We start from the raw sequence: 19,976 nt of genomic DNA, 5'->3' as shown, positions 1-19,976 counted from the left end.
CCCGCAAAATAATATTATCATAACAATCACGCGAATGCAATCTTTCATTCACACTGACTCTAAAATTTGATTCGTGTGTGAACGTTCGCGTAAAGATTCATTGAATCACGGCCCAACCGACGAACCACGATCGGCATGATTCAATTTCTTCGGTGCCATTCTCTTTTTGCAATCTTTCTTTCTGCAGCTCATTCGTATTGAGACTCGGTGGAGTTCATTTGAACGGTTTGATCGAACCGTGAGCGAACGATACAAAGCAATCAAAACAAAGAACGCAGTTGGCAAGATGAATCTGAGTGAATGAATTTTCCCGTGCCTGTGCTCGATGTTGAGCCGCGGCGTTCGACTTCGACGCGTGGTGATAACTGTCGAAAGTTTCGAGCGCATGCATACAGCGACTAAGTAGTGATCCGAATCTATATTCGCACTGCGGTATGTGCGGACGTTGGTTATATCCGAGAAGAATTTACCGTCGATTAGAACGTGGTCGATTTGGTTTTCTGTTTGATGGTCGGGTGATCTCCAGGTGGCTTTGTGGATATCTTTGCGGGGGAAGAAGGTGCTTCGGACTACCATACTACGGGAGGCTGCAAAGTTTACGCATCGCTGGCCGTTATCATTCGATACGGCGTGCAGACTGTTTCGCCCGATTACCGGTCTGTACATTTCCTCCCTTCCTACCTGCGCGTTCATGTCACCGACAACGATTTTCACGTCACGCGGCGAGCAACCATCGTATGTTTGCTCTAACTGCGCGTAGAACGCTTCTTTCTCGTCATCGGGTCTCCCTTCGTGTGGGCAGTGGACGTTGATGATGCTGTAGTTGAAGAAACGGCCCTTAACTCTTAACATGCAGATCCTTGCGTTGATCGGCTGCCACCCGATCACACGTTGTCGCATCTTGCCCAACACTATAAATCCTGTTCCCAGTTCATTGGTGGTGCCACAGCTTTGGTAGAAGGTAGCCGCTCGATGCCCGCTTTTCCACACTTTCTGTCCAGTCCAACAAAGTTCCTGCAACGCCACGATGTCGAAGTTGTGGGGATGTAGTTCGTCGTAGATTATCCTGTCACATCCTGCGAAACCTAGTGACTTACAATTCCATGTTCCAAGTTTCCAATCGTAGTCCTTATTTCGTCGCGTGGGTCTTTGCCGTATGTATCGAGTCGTATTTTCTCCTATGTTATTCGCAATGGGGATTTTTACGGGTGGCTTATTGGGCCTACGCCAACACTCCTGTCTCGCCGGAGGGCCATCGTGCCAGTTCTGTTTAACGTCCCAACCAACACTGGGACGACCACGCTGATGGGGCTACCACCTTGGATCTAGCTGGGCGTGGTGCAGCGTTTCTTACTCAGCCGCTGGATGCCAGAACAGACGCTGTTTGAGCCGCACCTCCTTGATGAACAGACGCTCGGATCGTACCTCCTCAATCTAGATGAAGTCAGAAGGACAACAGTGCCCAGGCTGCACTACCAACTATGCACACAACTCTTAGCTGGCGGTCTTTGTCATCGCTTGACCCGTGGAAGAATGAGGTAGGAACTTGTGAGGACCAGAGCTATATTGGACGCTCTCCTTATCGACTCACCGTTTTGCAGCCCCGGCACAGTTCGCTTTGGTTGCATAACTTGTAGGCGTTATATACACTGTGCTGTGAAAGTTTGAAGGAAGGGAAATGATTTTTGGCAATTCATTTCTGGTTCTAGCGATGGCTTTGAACATATGAGTATACATGAGTTGTATATGTAGAGAAGGGATAGAGAGAGAAAGTGAATAGAAAGATACAAAGTGGGATGAAAGAGACGGGCCAGGGATTGAACCAATGACATTCTGCATACGAATCAGAAGCGGTAGCCACTAGACCACCAAGCCCGTCTAAGCTCAACAGTGCACTATGATCCTCCGGAAAGTAGGAGGTTGGTGTCGGGCCCTACGAGACCAACGGCAACGGCTCCAGCGAACCAGAAGGTGATTGGAAACTTGGTATGTACATGGAACTGACGATCTCTTAACTTCATTGGGAGCACCAGCAAACTTGCAGATCTACTGAAGGATCCATGGTGCGATCTAAACGTTCGTACATAATCATACCACCTGTCAGAGATGCAGCAACACACGTGAGCTGGCAAAAGCTGTTATCGTGATGGACGGCATGCAGAGGCGCGTGATCTGTTGGTGGCCGATCGACGAAAGAATGTGCAGGTTGAGGATCAAGGGCCGATTCTTCAACTTTAGTATAATAAACGTGCACAGCTTCCTCACTCCACAAGCACTGCTAGGTATTGACAAAGACACATTTTATACGCAGCTCGAACGCGAGTACGATCGCTGCCCAAGACACGACGTCAAGATCATCATAAACGCTCAGGTAGGCCAGGAGGAGGAATTCAGACTGACGATTGGAAAGTTTAGCGCCCACTAGCAGACGAGTGCAAACCGCTTATACATGGACCATACGTAGCACCTTCTTCCAATATAGCCTCCCTTATCGTTACACCTGGATATCACCACAGCAAACGGAATCGCAAATCGACCACGCTGTAATTAATGGATGGCACTTATCCGACATTATCGACGCTAGGACTTATCGTGGCGCTAACATTGACTCCGACGACTATCTGGTGATGGTTAACCCTTATGTGGCCGACAGGGTACCCGGGTACCCAGCTCCCATTTGAAAAGCACGGTGTAGAAAAAAGCAAAAATGTTGTCGGACACATAACGGTTAAACTGCGTATAAAACCTTCCGTCATCAATGAATGTATGATACCGGCGACCACCACGGTACAACCTGTGGGGATCGGATGCGGAAAATAAAGAATTTTACCGAGACTTCAACTATAAAACATTTATTAATACGGATCGAAATTTCACGGTACTTTTCGTTTACGTCGCGGGATTGTTCTGCCTCCTTTTATTTACACTCGGTGGGCAGTGATGCCAGATAATCCCACAGTGCCCCTCCAGTTACACCAAAAATCTGACCCGATGACCAGATGGTGTAACTTTCGTACGATGATCATCCTGGGGATACTCGTCCAAATCTGGGTTGCATACGAAAGCAGGTTTGACGCGATCTATTGAAATACGGTGAACTTTTCCTGAAATAACTATGTCCATGAACTTCGTATCCCGTTCAACCACTTTGAATGGACCTTCATACGGCGGTTGCAATGGGCGTTTCACGGAATCTACGCGTACAAATACATGGGTACATGTTTTCAAATCATCATCAATGAAAATTGGTCGTTTGCCATGTGATTTGATCGGTCGTGGTTGTATGTTGTCGAAGGTCTGGTGCAGCATTTGGGCAAACTGTGAACGATCAACATTCGAAGCTGAGGGCTGGAAAAACTCGCCAGGAATGCGCAACGATTGACCGTAAACCATGTCTGCAACCGAGCACTGAAGATCATCTCTGAACGCTGTTCGAAGTCCGAGCAGAATCATTGGAAGCTCGTCGCACCAGTTTTTGGAATTTACACACATAATCGACGCCTTCAAAGTGCGATGGAAGCGCTCCACCATGCCATTGGCTTGCGGATGGTAAGCGGTCGTATGGATGTGGTGCACCCCCAATATTCTCGTCAGCTCTCGAAACAGATCGCTCTCGAACTGTCGTCCTTGATCAGTGGTCAAATTTTCCGGAACTCCGAATCTGGAAATCCACGTTGCGCATAGTGCCTGAGCTACTGATGTAGCAGTCATGTCGACCAATGGAACAGCTTCAGGCCATCTCGTAAAACGATCGACCATCGTCAAAAGATAGCGATTTCCTTGTGAGGGGGGTAAAGGCCCCACCAGGTCAATGTGTACGTGCTGAAAACGAGCTTTTGGTAGATTGAATTGTCCCAATGGAGAAACAGTGTGCCGAAGAACCTTGGACTTTTGACAATTCACACAATGTTTAACAAATTCAGCAACATCGCGGTTCATAGAAGGCCACACAAATCGTTCGGAAACCAATTTTCTCGTACACCGCATGCCGGGATGAGAGATCCCATGGAGCAGTTCAAGGACGTTTTTGCGATATGCTTTTGGGATAAAAGGCCTCGGTTTCCCAGTGGAAATATCGCAATATATCTGCCGACTACAGCCATCCATTCGTTTAACCTCAAATTTCAGGGACGTTGTTTTTGAGTGCATGATTCGTTGTAGCTCCTCATCAGTTGCTTGTGCCTGTCCAATTTGGTCATAATCAATGGACAAACCAGACTGCACGCTTTCTACGCGAGAGAAAGCATCTGCAACGAAATTTTCTTTTCCACTTACGTGCTGGATATCCGTGGTGAATTCCGAAATAAACCTGAGATATCGCTCTTCGTGGGGTAGCCGTGACTTCGATTCAGTAGTCAGCGCGTACGTCAGGGGCGATGGTCAGTGAAGATCGTAAAAGTACGCCCTTCAAGAAAGTGCCGAAAATATTTGACGGACATTCTCATCGCAGTCAACTCGCGACCGAATGTCGAGTATTTCAACTGTGATTTGGAGAACTTCTCTGAATAGAATCCAAGTGGTTCCCAAACGTTTCCGTTTAGCTGTTGTAGAACCGCCCCGGCAGCAATATTTGAGGCATCGATCATCAAAGCCAACGGTTTCGAAGAATCTGGGTAGTGAAGCAGTATCGATTCCGCCAATGATCTCTTGCATAATTCAAAGCTTGACAAAGCAGCATCCGTCCACTGAAGCTTGCGCGTATCATTCCTCTTGTTGCCTGGAATAAGTTTCTGTAACTCTGCTTGAATATCGGAAGCATGGCGAACGAACCGTTTGTAGCCATTCAATATGGCCAGGAACCGGCGAAGTTCTTTCACCGTCGATGGCTTCTCGTAGTTTGCAATAGCCTGAACGCGTGCTGGAAGAGGGCGGACACCGTCGCAGTTGATCAGATAGCCTATGAACTCCACTTCGTTCTGGGCAAACACGCATTTGTCCAAGTTGATCACGAGGCCATGTTGTCGAAGGCGCTCGAACACAATCCGCAAATGCTGCTGATGCTCTGCAAGAGATTTAGAAGCGATACATATGTCATCGATGAATACGACAACAAAATCCAGATCGCCCAGGATTTTGTGCATATAGCGTTGAAATGTCTGGCTAGCATTAGACAACCCGAATTGCATACGGGTAAATTCAAACAAGCCAAACGGTGTGATGACCGCTGTTTTTGGAATGTCCGCCTCTTCCACCGCAACTTGGTGGTACGCTCGCTCCAAATCAAGAGTTGTGAAAACTGACTTACCATGTAGTGAGTGCAGCAAGTCGTGGATGTGCGGTACTGGGTAACGGTCCGGTTGAGTAACGTGATTTAGACGACGGTAATCGCCAACGAAGCGAAACTGCCCATTTTTCTTGAGCACACAATGCAATGGGCTAGCCCAACTACTGCTAGACGGCCTGCATATACCCATTTCACACATTAGTCGAAACTCTTCTTTTGCTGCTTTTACCTTGTCCGGATGCATCCGTCGGACCTTTGATGCCACTGGAGGTCCTCGTGTAACGATGTGATGAGTTACGTCGCTATGGGTGGAGGTACGCATCTCGGCAGGCATGGTAATTTCGCGGAACTCTTGGAGCAAATCATGGAAAGGGTGACTGGAATTCACAAGCGTTATCGTGTGTAATGTTGCGGTCATCATACCCCCAGAAGACTTCACACCAGTTTGACCGTCAATCAGCTGTTGGTTTTTCAAATCAACAAGGATTCCAAACTTCGCCAGAAAATCTGCACCAACGATAGGCAGCGTCACATCAGCGATGAGAAAATTCCAGGTGAACTTACGTCGCAATCCAAGGTCGATAGAAACGAATTTCGTCCCAAATGTTCGAATGCGGGTTCCGTTGGCCGCGTGGAGATGCTGTTTTTCGCTCCCGTAACATCGATCGCTTCTTGTCGCTGGCAAAATTGAAACGTCGGAACCGGTGTCAATCAGGAAACGTGTACTGTTAGTCTTGTCAAATACAACCATTCGGCGGCTTTCACAAACTCCGTCCACCTTCGCCGAAGACGGTGGGGAGGTTACTAGATTTTTGAACTCCATGAGCACGGGTCACGGCAACGTTGGGCATCGTTTCCATATTTGTTATGGTACCAACATAGTCCAGTTCTGGATGCCCAGCGACTGCTGCTTCGATTACGTGACATGGATCGACTCCGGTTCGAATTAGGAGCTTTCATACGACGAATTTCCGCAGTGAGCAATTCGATCTGCTCTGCCAACTTGTCGCTGGTGTTCGCTGGTTCAGTATTTACCATTCCGACAGTAGTCTGACTGGACGAATCGGTGATCTTATCAGCCATTTCAGCCAGTTTGTCAATAGTGCCGTCGTGACAAGTCAAAATTGGCCGAATACCAGCCGGAAGCCGCTGGATGAAAATCATCTTCAATACACTGAACGGCGGCTTGCGGTGAAAATTACTATTCTGAGGGTCAATTTAAATGCACAACGCCACTAAATTTGTGCAGACTGAATTTCGTTTTAATTCAACAGAATTATGTTTTCAATTTTACCATGGACTCGATCTTCAATTAAAAAAAGTTTCTGTTGGCAACCGGATTCGAACCAAGAACCTTGGCATCACCAGGCTCGCACGCTACCACTCAGCTATCGAGCCGGTTGATGTAAGAGGAAACAAAACGCACACAAGAAGCGTTGGTGGGTCGATGATCATGTTTTGCCATGGTAAATTTAAAAACATTTTTATGCTTGTCATTACTGCAAGGCTCCTTTCAGTGCAGCTTGACTGAAACAAATGCTGCAGTAGCCGCAGCAGCCGCCGCAGCGGCAGCGTCGTTTCCATTTGGTATTTTGAGGTTACACTCGTTGGTCACGATCAATTCACCGAAAACGCGCGGAATTACGTTCGAACGGAATTCTTTTTTCGATTCGCGACGTCGCGGGTCACCAATGTGGGGATCGGATGCGGAAAATAAAGAATTTTACCGAGACTTCAACTATAAAACATTTATTAATACGGATCGAAATTTCACGGTACTTTTCGTTTACGTCGCGGGATTGTTCTGCTTCCTTTTATTTACACTCGGTGGGCAGTGATGCCAGATAATCCCACAAACCTTTAGCGACTGAAGCAACCGGATGTCGCCTCAGCATACGCGCAGAATCTCGAGACAACGTTGCCATACGAGGCCGAGCTCGATGTGGCCTCTCTAGAGGACTGCTGGAGAACAGTAAAACCAGCCATCAACGCCGCAGCTGAGAGCTCCATCGGGTACGTGGTAAGCAGTCGACGAAACGATTGCTTCAACGCGGAGAGTGCAGAGTGATATTGGAGGAGAAGAACGCAGCACGGGCAGTAATGTCGTTACAACAGAAGCGGAAACTGCAGACCCGCCTCTTTCGGGAGAAAAGTGCCGCCAGAAAGAAGAGGAATGCGAGGAAATCGAACTACTATGCCGTTCTCATGAAACACGGAAGTTCTACGAGGAGCTCATAACACATCATAAACCAGAGGGGGCGACACTGGCTAAGTCATGATTCTTTTCATCGATTTTATCTGGTTATTTTTGTTTAGTGTTGGTTTTGTTGGAATATTCAACTTGCAGAGGCTTATCCCTCGATATGAAAAATTTGAAAGGTTGCGTCATGGTGGTGCATCTTTTTAGCGGATATTTTGCTGAAAAAAGCTTTTATATTTTTGAAGTATACGGCAGCAATTCAGAAGGGCTTAACGCATTTAATCATATTTTCAACATTCAACTCCAATTGTTTTAATCAGATAAATGTAGTTCACGTAGATTGTTTGATTAACTAGTACAACAATGTGACTAAAATATTTTAGTTGACACGTACGACACGTTAAATGCCGTTCAATATGGCAAAAATGTAAAAACAAAAATAATTATTGGTATTGTCTACTTTTGGTAGAAACGCCGTATTGAAAAATTATGCTTGGTTTTCTCGTTTTTTTTAAAATAATAAACAAAACTTTTGTTCGACGAAAAGTGAAATCTTCATGAAATAATCTAAAAAAGGTTTGTAAATTGAACTGTTTTACGCCATGATAAACTTTTTTTTTTTTTGAACGAATACATAAAAAGTTTTATTTCAGACTTGTTTCAGAATGGGATTGTGGAATGCGCTGGATTCGTCACAGGATAAGTAGAGTCGGAGATGCTGAACGAGCTGCAGAGGCGGATGATCCTGAGTGAGATCGAGGAGATCAGTTGGATGTCACCGGAAGATGTTGACGTGGAAATATTGCTGAGCCCGGAGCAGTTTGAAGAGCTTGGAATAAATAACAGGGCAATGATGGTCCTCAATCCGGTACACATGGACACGGAGGCGGCCAAGCAGACGATCCTGGAGCTAGTCGAAGAGGGGTACCCTGAGGCGCAGATGGGTCTTGGATTTATGTACGCCACGGGCATCGGGTTCAACGAGAGCCATGCCAAGGCGCTGGTCTACTACATGATAGCAGCTTTGGGGAACAACTCGTAGGCTCAGAAAGCGCTCGAGTACCGGCCTGGCCCAGAGTTGGGGTACCGATTAGTTGCGAAACGGCGCTGGATTTCTACAAGAAGGTGGCAACGAAGGCGACCATTAACCCTTTATAAGGCCGAGAAAACTAGAAGAGTTGTCAAGGCATACTATTATGGAAATGATTATATACATGATAACATGTACATAACAATTTTTGTTTGAAAGAAACTCTCAAAAATCTAGGTGGCAATATAGTTGCCACTGCCCGTTAAGCCCAAAAACGCTGGTGGCAATATAATTGCCACTGCCCGTTTACCCCAAAAACGAGCTTTTGAGGTGGCAATATAGTTGCCACTGCCCGTTTAGCGTACTTTTCTTCCTTTGACTTCGACAAAAACCCGGAAACGAGATTTTAAAGTGGATTAGAGATTAACCCATAATATAAACTGCGTAGTTCAGCTCATTTCAACCCATAATTTGATAATTTCTTAAAATATTAACCAAATCTATACTTTTACAATAAGTTTGAGCTAATTTTCTTCACGCGGTCAAATTTAGGCATTTTTTAGACTACAAATGGCTCTCAAATTGTTGTTAAAGCTTTGTTTAGTACCAAAAAAATACCAGGCGTTGTTAGTAATCCCAATTTTGCGTAAACCAAAAAAAAAGTTCGAAATAAATTGTTATAAAACAGAAAAAAATACAAATAGTAGGTGGCAATATAGTTGCCACTGCCTTATAAAGGGTTAACCAATCAAGGGAAGTTTTCCGGCGGAGTAGCCGTCCATCGGATAAGGCTTTTGGATGAGAATCCCGATGGATCATCAGAAAGCATTGCAGTGCTTTAGTCATTCGGCCAATGCAGCAAAAGCCGTTTCCATAAATTTCCTGGGAAAGATCTACCTGGAGAGGAGCGACAGCATCAAAGCGGACAATGACACAGCGCAATCCCGTTGGACAGTCCGATTTGGGTGTGATGTATCTGCACGGGAAGGAGGTTCCCAAGGACACGGTAAAAGCGCTGAAGTATATCACGGAAGCGGCCGATAAGGCCGATACGGCGAAGGCGAACCCAAAGACGATACCGAGGGCAAAGAGGATGACGCGTACGAACTGACCGACAACGACGACGACGATGAATCCGACTCGGCAGCGTCTGAGATGGCAGACATGGAGGTACGATGGTTGCTTTATAGTCGTGAGAAATAATAAAGTTATTCAAACTGTTGTTTTTTTGTTGTAGATTTCCGATGCGATGATGAATCTGGCAAGGATTGGTCAAAACCGGAACAAAAGGCTGCCGAGGAGGATCGCTACTGCTACAAGGATGATGACGTGGACGGCCGAAAATCTTCAAGAAACGATCCCATCATAGGTGAGTAACATAACACTGCATCATTCATTGGACGCATGCCGTTCTCAGACAAGATCGAGAGAGGGAACGTTCATAAATTACGTCACGCTTTGAGGAGGGAGGGGGTTCAGCAAAGTGTGACGACTTGTACAGAAATTTCAAAGGTCTCAAAAAGTGTGACATAGGGGGGAGGGGGGATGAAAATGCCCAATTTTTGCGTGACGTAATTTATGGACGTTCCCATATGCAGAAATCATCCTCAGTCAAAACGAAGCGGCCTCACACGTCGCGCAGAATAAGCCTGATTGTGAGAACTTCTTCAGAAACTCATTTTTTACCGTTACACCTAAATTTCCAAATCAAAGATCCTAAATCGAACCTTCTATCCCTCTTACCCAGTTCGTCCAAGAGCAGCACGACAAGCACAGCAAGGATCAACACCACAGCTCGCACCATCACGCATGGCATTGCTTCCAGAAGCGGGTCCGTTCCTATATGTTAATTTTGTTCAATTGTTTAATAAATAAAAATGGTTTTGTTGGGAGGGGGGGGGGGGGGTGGTTTGGGTGTAGGTGAGGTGTTCAGCGAGCGGTTTCGCCGGAAACTGTAAAACATTCGAATGTACCCAAGCGAATTTCACTTTTGAAACTGTCCACTTCTGGAGGTTTTAGATGTCCATAAGGACTCGTATCCTATTTTCACCACGTCCTCTAAAATTGCATGGTGATGCAACTTTAAACAGTTCACTTCTGGTGGCTTTAAATATCCATAAGGACTCGTGTTCTATTTCGGTTCACCAAGTTCTCTGAATTTGTAATATAGGTAACGCACAATACATCTGGTTAAGAAATAGATCAATTCTCTTTGTAGTTATTCTCCCTATTAAGCAGATCTTGTCGAATAGAAGGTTCACCAAGTCCTCTGAAATCGCTTGGTGACGCACAATTTCCAGTAATACTTCCTATCGAACAGATCTTGCCGAACAGAAGGTTCACCAAGTCCTCTGAAGTTGTGTGGTGACGCACAGTACATCTGGCTTTGAAATAGTTCAATTTTCTTTGTAGTTATTCTCCCTATTGAACAGATCTTGCCGAATAGAAGGTTCACCAAGTCCTCAGAAGTCGCTTGGTGACGCACAATTTCCAGTAATACTTCCTATCGAACAGATCTTTCCGAATAAAAGGTTCACCAAGTCCTCTGAAGTTGTGTGGTGACGCACAATACATCTGGCTTTGAAATAGATCAATTTTCTTTGTAGGTTATCTCCCTATTGAACAGATCTTGCCGAATAGAAGGTTCACCAAGTCCTCAGAAGTCACTTGGTGACGCACAATTTCCAGTAATACTTCCTATCGAACCGATCTTGCCGAATAAAAGGTTCACCAAGTCCTCTGAAGTTGTGTGGTGACGCACAATTTGCAGTAATACTTCCTATCGAACAGATCTTGCCGAACAGAAGGTTCACCAAGTCCTCTGAAGTTGTGTGGTGACGCACAGTACATCTGGGTTTGAAATAGTTCAATTTTCTTTGTAGTTATTCTCCCTATTGAACAGATCTTGCCGAATAGAAGGTTCACCAAGTCCTCTGAAGTTGTGTGGTGACGCACAATTTGCAGTAATACTTCCTATCGAACAGATCTTGCCGAACAGAAGGTTCACCAAGTCCTCTGAAGTTGTGTGGTGACGCACAATACATCTGGCTTTGAAATAGATCAATTCTCTTCGTAGATATTCTCCCTATTAGTAGATATTCTTCCTACTGAACAGATTTTTCTGAATAGAAGGTTCACCAAGTCCTCAGAAGTCGCTTGGTGACGCACAATTTCCAGTAATACTTCCTATCGAACAGATCTTGCCGAATAAAAGGTTCACCAAGTCCTCTGAAGTTGTGTGGTGACGCACAATACATCTGGCTTTGAAATAGATCAATTTTCTTTGTAGGTTTTCTCCCTATTGAACAGATCTCGCCGAATAAAAGGTTCACCAAGTCCTCTGAAGTTGTGTGGTGACGCACAATTTGCAGTAATACTTCCTATCGAACAGATCTTGCCGAATAGAAGGTTCACCAAGTCCTCTGCTGAAGTTGTGTGGTGATGCACAGTACATCTCGTTTTGAAATAGATCAATAATTGAGAGAGAATTATTCTCTTCGTAGATATTTTCCCTATTGAACAGATCTTGCAGTATTAATGGTATACCAAGTCCTCTGAAGTCGCTTGGTGACGCCGCTATTGCGTATTCATCTGCTTAGTATAGTAGTAAATTGTAATTTTTTAGTTACTTTCTATTGAACAGATCCAGACGCCGAGGCTTTAGATGTCCACTTATGTTTTCATAAGGTACATCACGTCCTCTCAATTTGCATGGGGATGCAAGAAATCATTCTTCTAAACTGGTCTCTTTAAGCAAAAATGTCTAGAATTGTTCCAGAAGTTCATAGTTGCTGTGTACAAGGTCGATAATCAAACGAGCAACACTTGGCAGGCAGGCGCAAAGGCTGGACATTTGGAATGAATGCTGGAAAACTGAAGCCTACGCTTGTTCACTTTATAAGGAGAGAAAAGGTCAGAATTTATTCCTCGTGGTATAATGACGACCCCTCAGTAGTTCATACTTTGGATATAGTAGCCTTTATTTCAGACAAGTAAATAGAGTACCTAACAATCTTAACTTCCGGAAGCGGCAGCGTCACACAAGTTTTGAACTTGTCGCATCTGACCACGGATTTGTTTCAGCAAAGTTGACTGCTTCGGTTCGGAATGGATGGAAAGCCTGGATCTGCTTCCGGTCTGTCCAGATCTATACCCTCCCGGGGCACACCCACAGAGATCGGCACCACCCAGGTGATCGCTTGTCCAGTTTCGGCTTGCTCGGTCGCTCGAAGAGCTTGGGAATGATCGATGACGGTGTTCCGGCGCAGTCCATTAGTGACCCCTCCAGGCCCGCCATTGAATCCTCCGTTCCCGTGCAAGTTGAGAGCGGTGAATCCGGAGTGTGCGCTTCAGACTAGACGAAACGGACGTAGCGTTTCAAGTTCGTGGATACGTCGCGCTGGCGCTGGACGGCCTGGCATCATGACCCTAAGTTCCTCTTCCTCCAGGCCATCCGACAGACAGCCGATCATCTTCGGTTTAGTTACCTCCTCCGTTTAGGGCCCAGATAACTGATCCCGGAGAATATGGATCGCGGCGCTACGTCGGATGCGATCCATTGACAACGTTCTCTTGTCCTTGGTGTTGTGTAACTGCAGCCGAGTGATGAACTGTAGACAAGTCGCCAAGGCCTGGAACAGCGTATTTAGGAAGCAGGTCCCGAAGTTGTGCTATCCGGTGATCTGACTTCGCCTCTGCCGTAAACTTGAGCTACCTGGAAGTCAAGAAATTCACGTTAGTTTTCACGGGTTAAATAGTCAGGATCTGAGAAACCGAACAGCACTATTTTGAATGCTGCCTACAAAGTGCTATCCCAGATCATCTTCCGTCGTCTGTCACCTAAAACGAATGAGTTCGTGGTAAGTTATCAAGCCGGCTTCATCGACGGCTGGTCGACAACGGACCAGATCTTCACCGTACGGCACATCCTCCAGAAATGCCATGAATACCAGGTCCCAACGCATCACATGTTCATCGACTTCAAAGCGGCATACTATGCCGCGCAGTGCTATGGAGGATCATGGACAAAAACAGTTTTCCAGGAAAGCTGACTAGACTGAGCAACCATCGACGGTGTGCAAAACTGCGTATGGATTTCGAGTGAAATATCCATTTCATTCGAATTTCACCGGGGACTGCGACAAGGTGACGGACTCTAATGCCTACTCGTCAACTTAGCTCTGGAAGGTGTGACGCGACGAGCCGGGCTCAACAGCCGGGGAACGATTTTCACAAAATCCGGACGACATGGACATTATCGCCAGAACAAGTGGAACGGTGGCAGAGATGAAAACCCGTCTGAAACACGAAGCAGCAAAGGTCGGACTGGTGGTGAATGCCTCTAAAACAAAGTACATGCTGATTAGGCCGTCCCTTATTTTGCAAAAATTGGAAATGTTATAAGTTCGTTAGTGTAAAATGATCGTTTTAGCTAAGAAATGATCATGTCAAAATTTGAAGTCCGCATCTCAAGGCTAAATGGTCCCTCAAGGGGCCAAAAGTTGTCAAAAATGGTATAGGACCAAAAAAAAAACATGAATTTTTTTTTTCGACGAAAAAATACGCTATTTTGCTAAAACCGATGATTTAAGGACCCTAAAGGGCCAAAAATGTGCTTAGAATTGCGATATCTCTACTCGCTTTTGAGTTATTGAACAAAATAGGGAAGGTTTCCTTCGGGATCTAAAAAAATGTTCAAAAATGCTGATTTTTCGGTTGTTTTTGTCAATAACTCTGAAACGAGTAGAGATATCGCAAATATAAGCACATTTTAGGCCCTTTAGGGTCCTAAAATCATCGGTTTTAGTCACGGGGGTGCTACGGTGATCTGATTTTATTGCCGCTTATCATGCACAACTAGAGCACACTAATACCAACATTCACTCAATACAGCAGCGGGAGAAAATAAGGAAAAACGCACTTTGGCGAACAAAGTTTACAAAGTTTACTTTTCACAAACAATTATCACTCTCTGTAGGAACTTTATCTAAACATCGACACTCTCAAATTGGAAATTATCATATAATGCAGCTTTTTCATGATCAACACTTTTATGAGATCTAATGTGATGCGAGCGTTTTGCACCGATATCCCTCGTAAAAAGGTAAACATTCAAATTTTACGACTGTGTTGGTGAATATTTTGGCTGGAGCATAAATTTATGCTCCACGTAAGGAGGCACAATCCAACCTGTCAAACTCCATAGTGAAAAAATAGGTTGCCGTCCCCTTGGTTTTAGTAGAATAGCGCATTTTTTTTGTTGAAAAAACTTTCATGTTTTTTTGTTCCCATACCATTTTTGACAACTTTAGGCCCCTTGAGGGACCACTTAGCCTTGAGATACGGACTTCAAAATTTGACACGATCATTTCTTAGCTAAAACGATCATTTTCCACTAACGAACTTATAACATTACCATTTTTTGTAAAATAAGGGACGGCCTAATGCTGATAGGCGGAACCGAACACGACCGGATCCGTCTGAGTAGTAATGTTACTTTACACGGGGATCCAGAGGTGGTGGAGGAATTCGTCTACCTCAGATCCTTACTGACGGCTGTCAACAACAGTTCTAGTACCAATACTTTCGGTACTGGAGAACAATTTATACTTAAATACCTACTGAACTTAACAAACTTAAGACATTGATAATAATTGAAGATTAAATTTTACAGTTTTTATATTCATGCAATGTCATGTTTTGTTTGAATTCAAATTTACACAGAATTTTATTGTAAAATGTGAATCTTCTTATATTTCAATTACACTGAAGTATAGCACCAAACAGGCATACTCTTTTGTTTCCTTAGTGATATCTCGCTGTTCTAAAAACACTCTCCATTCTCCAAGAAAGTTAGGCGTTATAAATATAGGAAACTTATAACGCACATGATCGACGCTTCCCACAAACTGCAAAATTAAAATAAGAACATATGCAATCTAAATTATCTCCAATGGTATAGCGCATTTCATACAAACCCCCGCCTTGTACGGACAATTTTTCTGATTCAACTGCTTTGTGACCGGGTACCAGATTTCCGAAGGGCTTTGCAGTACTTCGCAAAAGTCCGACACACTTTTGGTGATAATTGCCGGCCGCCATTCCGAACGTTCCATTCGCTCCGAGTAAATATAGGCCGGGTACGGTGCGACAATGTCCCTCAGGAAGGTGAAATTTCCATTGACGGTCATATAGCCATCATCCTCGTAGTTGAACTCGATACCGGAAAAATCCATATGGTAATCGTGACCAGGACATCCGTGCATATCGTGAACATCGGGAATGATCTTCGCATATACGAGGTGAATGAGGGGAAACACTAGCCGTAGTGGTTTCAGATTCATGCTAGTTTAGGAAAAGTTCATCTGAATTGTAGTCAATCTCCGGCACGACTGTTGTCGAGTTGCGACCAACACTCAGTTTGTCATGCTTTTGGATGCTTCCGTTATGAAACAGATGCATGCGAATTGATAATTGCATTAGGGTACACACAAATTATGATAAGAGATATTCCAGCTTCGGCCAAATTGGTCAAATGAAACTAATTGTGCACTCAGAAGTCATAAACTAGCGAAGTTTGGGCTCGTACTAAATTGGGACACCTCATGGTATCCTACAAAAATTCTATTTAACGGTCGCAGTGTTACAATTCCCCAACAAAAAATGTATATCTCTGGCTTATAATAACAACAGTTAACTCATGGATTGTTTCACAAAATAACTCTGAACAACACTTGTTTGAACAATTATGAATTCTTATGATGTATTAAAAAATGTTTGCTGGTATAAATTTGGAATCTACTTATTCTTATGCGAACAGTTCTGCATGTTGAACAATTATTTGAATATTGACGAATTTCGCGCCAACCCTTCTATTGGGCTGGCAGCACCCTCTCAGAATCGAACGAAACTTTGTGGGCATAAACAATAGGTCTTTCTAAGCAACTTTGCATATTTTGTTTTTCGAAATTTTTCAAGAGTAACATTTGAAGAGGGTCTAATTTTTTTCATAGATTTTTTTCAAATCGATGTAACTAAAAAATGACAAGACCTACAAAAAAGAGTTGTATGGCGGACTATCGTGAAATTCTATGAAGTTTTTTAGAAAAATATCTAAAAAATACAAAATTAATTCCTACACTGAAAAATAAAGGTTTTAAAAATTTAAATCGATATTACAAAAAACCCTATGTTTTTAAATCGATGATATTTTTTCTGGAGAAAGGTATAGCGCATTTAGTTCACCACTGGACTATCGCACTAGTTTTCACGAGTGCGAAAACGCAAATAAAAGTGCGCGATTGCATCCAATCAATTTGGTGTCTTCAGAGCACTTATTCAGCATACATCGAAGAAATAGTGCGCCAAAGACATCAATTTGATTTGATGCAATCGCGCAGTTTTATTTACGTTTTCGCACTTATGAAGACTCAGTGCGCAGTCCAGTGGTGAACTAAATGCGGTATATTTCAATTACCTACATTTTCTCCAAACAATGTTGCTGTGAGATATTTAAGGGAAAAAAGTTTTTCTAACAAAAACTTTTTTCATGTCCACATTGAGAGAATATTTTTCATCGTGTTTCGTGCCAACATGGCGATATATAGGTTCAGTAGCCTCTCATCAACCAATGAAACTTTATGGATGTTTAAAAAATTGTTGAAGAAGCAATTTTGCATAATCTAACATTTATCTAGACTACCATTTGAAAAGGGCGTATTAGGGTGGCCCACACTTATGAAAAACATAAAATTCGAAAAATGACAAGTCTTACCTCCTGTATCGATTGTTTTGGACTCCCAGGAGCTACGTTCAGCATTTGAGCGAAAACGAGCTAGTCTAAGGGGTGATACACAAATTATGTCCCACAAAATACGTCCTTTTTCAACCCCCCTCCCCTCCCCTCTATGTCACGCTTTTTATATGGGACCTCACCACTGTTTGTATGGGTCGTCACGTTCTGCAAAACCTCACCTCCTCCCCTTCTAAAGCGTGACGTAATTTGTGCATGGCTTCTAATGGGGCGCTCAACGAGCTTGAAGTTTGTATGGGAAAACTTGGCCAAATGTATGCAGAAATCTTAAGCTTTTGATTTTTGCCGCTAGGTGGCGCTGTAAGAGTTCAATTAATAAACACATTGGTATTATTGTAGGTGACTATATGCCAAACAACTTTGTTGAAGACCCGTAAGTGATCCGTCAGTGAGGCGAAGCATTGGGATTTCATTATTGATATTGCTTTACATGTATTGGAAAAACGACAATAATGTTTCACCTCACTTTACCTAGAGTATTAATTTTTAACAGGCTTCGGATCACTTTGCGGTCTTCGATAAAGTTGTTTGGCATATCGTCACCTACAAGAATAGCCAAGGTTTTTAATTATTTTTTATTAATTGAACACTTGCAGCGCCACCTAGCGGCAAAAATCAAAAGCTTAAGATTTCTGCATACATTTGGCCAAGTTTTCCCATACAAACTTCATGCTCGTTGAGCGCCCCATTAGGGGCCATGCACAAATTACGTCACGCTTTAGGAGGGGAGGGGGGTTTTGCAGAACGTGACGACCCATACCGTGCCATGCCCTAATACCGTGTGCCTCCTAATACCGTGTATTTGACAAAAAACTCAAATATTTTACTAAGTGTATTATTTTTTTAACTGAGTAACTAGTTCAATCATTAGCATATTAAACCTTCTTAAGTTAGGCGTGATAAATTTGGCACATATTTACAAAAACAAACGATTAAAAATATTTACAGAATGTGAGTGCAAAGTACCTATACACGGTATTAGGGCATGGTTCCTTATGTGTTCCAAATACCGTGTTTCGGCTAAAACATACAAACTGAAAATATTATTGAAACTTTTTACTTTATGAATCAATTGCACAAACCTCTAGGCAACGTTTGACGCACAGGTTCTTTTAAGTATGAACTTAGTATGATTGATATAGTCATGATTCAAAGGACCACCAATGTATGCGGGTCACATACACGGTATTAGGAACAATGCTATGTTTTACAATTTTGATTTTAACAATGGATTAAACATTTGGAATTCCATTAATCATATTTATTATACATAATACACACAATAAGCAATAATGTAGCGTTTGAAAAATCAAGAAACATGGATTATTGATTTTCACAGGGCTCTTTGACGTGAAGAGCATCCTTAAGGTCACGGTATTAGGGCATGGCACGGTACAAACAATCGTGAGGTCCCATACACAAAGCGTGACATAGAGGAGGTTGAAGAAGGTCGAATTTTGCGTGACATAATTTGTGTATCACCCCTTAGACTAAATCGATTTCGCTCAAATGCTGAACGTAGCTTCTGGGAATCCAAAACAACTGATGCAGGAGGTAAGGCTTGGCATTTTTTGAATTTTATGTTTTTCATATAAGTGTGGGTCACTCCAATACGCCCTTTTCAAATGTTAGTCTAGATAAATATTAGATTATGCAAAGTTGCTTCTTAAACAATTTTTTGAACTTCCATAAAGTTTCATTGGTTGATGAGAGGCTGCTGAACCTATATATGGCCATGTTGGCACGAAACACGATGAAAAATATTCACTCAATGTAGACATGAAAAAAGTTTTTGTTAGAAAAATTTTTTTCCCTTAAATATGTCACAGCAACATTGTTTGGAGAAAATGTAGGTAATTGAAATACCTTTCTCCAGAAAAAAAATCATCGATTTAAAAACAGGGTTTTTTGTAATATCGATTTAAATTTTTAAAACCTTTATTTTTCAGTGTAGGAATTAAATTTGTATTTTTTGGATATTTTTCTAAAAAACTTCATGGAATTTCACGATAGTCCGCCATACAACACTTTTTTGTAGGTCTTGTCATTTTTGAGTTACATCGATTTGAAAAAAATCTATGAAAAAAATAGGCCCTCTTCAAATGCTACTCTTGAAAAATTTCGAAAAACAAAATATGCAAAGTTGCTTAGAAAGACCTATTGTTTATGCCCACAAAGTTTCGTTCGATTCTGAGAGGGTGCTGCCAACCGTTGGTCGAGTTGACGCGAAATTCGTCTGCACGCTATCTACCACATGGACCACTGAAGTCAGTTCTGTTGCTTCGCATTTACTAATGCTACTAAAACCATGATGTTCTTGTAAACTATCTAAAGGGCCTCCAGCCCCAATTAAAATTATTACTTGAATAATAAATACCCTAAATGGACCTAAAATTGGCTACACGGTGAAACACACTCATGCTAAATAGTATCACATAATCTTTACATCAAATGACAACACTCGTGGTATGAATAAATAGAAGTGAATTTTGGTAAAACTAATTTCATAATTCCTAAAACCATCTAGCGCCGCAGCTTGGACATAAACTCGCGATAATGTACGATCGATTTCTGCAGCTGGTGGAGGTATTTTTGGCAATGTTTGAGCGGCTTCGGGTCCAGATCGGCCACGGTAACGTTGACGAGAAACTTCATCCTCTCGATCGTGATGATGTGCGTTCGGGCCGCTGGTGACAACCTAAAATGGCAA

General features: G+C 43.1%; 3 protein-coding genes across 4 annotated transcripts in view; 1 reads left to right on the top strand and 2 right to left on the bottom strand.

Moving 5' to 3' along the window:
- The first annotated feature begins 7,908 nt into the window (after positions 1-7,908).
- LOC109406725 (uncharacterized) lies at positions 7,909-8,563 on the top strand. The gene is made up of 2 exons (XM_029853664.2): positions 7,909-8,000; positions 8,078-8,563. Exon 2 carries the CDS (start codon positions 8,140-8,142, stop codon positions 8,464-8,466), a length of 327 nt encoding a protein of 108 aa, XP_029709524.1. The 5' UTR covers positions 7,909-8,000; positions 8,078-8,139; the 3' UTR covers positions 8,467-8,563.
- Positions 8,564-14,897: 6,334 nt separating this feature from the next.
- Positions 14,898-16,044, bottom strand: LOC109419726 (uncharacterized). Its single transcript, XM_019693995.3, has 2 exons — positions 15,432-16,044; positions 14,898-15,362 (listed from the first exon to the last, which is right to left on the bottom strand). Exons 1-2 carry the CDS (start codon positions 15,795-15,797, stop codon positions 15,204-15,206), a joined length of 525 nt encoding a protein of 174 aa, XP_019549540.2. The 5' UTR covers positions 15,798-16,044; the 3' UTR covers positions 14,898-15,203.
- A 143-nt stretch (positions 16,045-16,187) lies between these two features.
- Positions 16,188-19,976, bottom strand: part of LOC109419740 (inositol-pentakisphosphate 2-kinase) — a 401,201-nt gene continuing 397,412 nt past the window's right edge. For both annotated transcript variants that reach the window (XM_062850148.1, XM_062850149.1), the window contains one exon: positions 16,188-19,964. In XM_062850148.1, coding sequence (XP_062706132.1) covers positions 19,790-19,964 — 175 coding nt within the window. In that variant the 3' untranslated portion in view covers positions 16,188-19,789. The remainder of the gene's footprint in view (positions 19,965-19,976) is intronic.

The sequence above is a fragment of the Aedes albopictus genome, chromosome 2 (genome assembly GCF_035046485.1).
Source record: "Aedes albopictus strain Foshan chromosome 2, AalbF5, whole genome shotgun sequence".
NCBI classification, from domain to species: Eukaryota; Metazoa; Arthropoda; class Insecta; order Diptera; family Culicidae; genus Aedes; species Aedes albopictus.
This window is presented reverse-complemented; position numbering and strand designations above follow the sequence as displayed.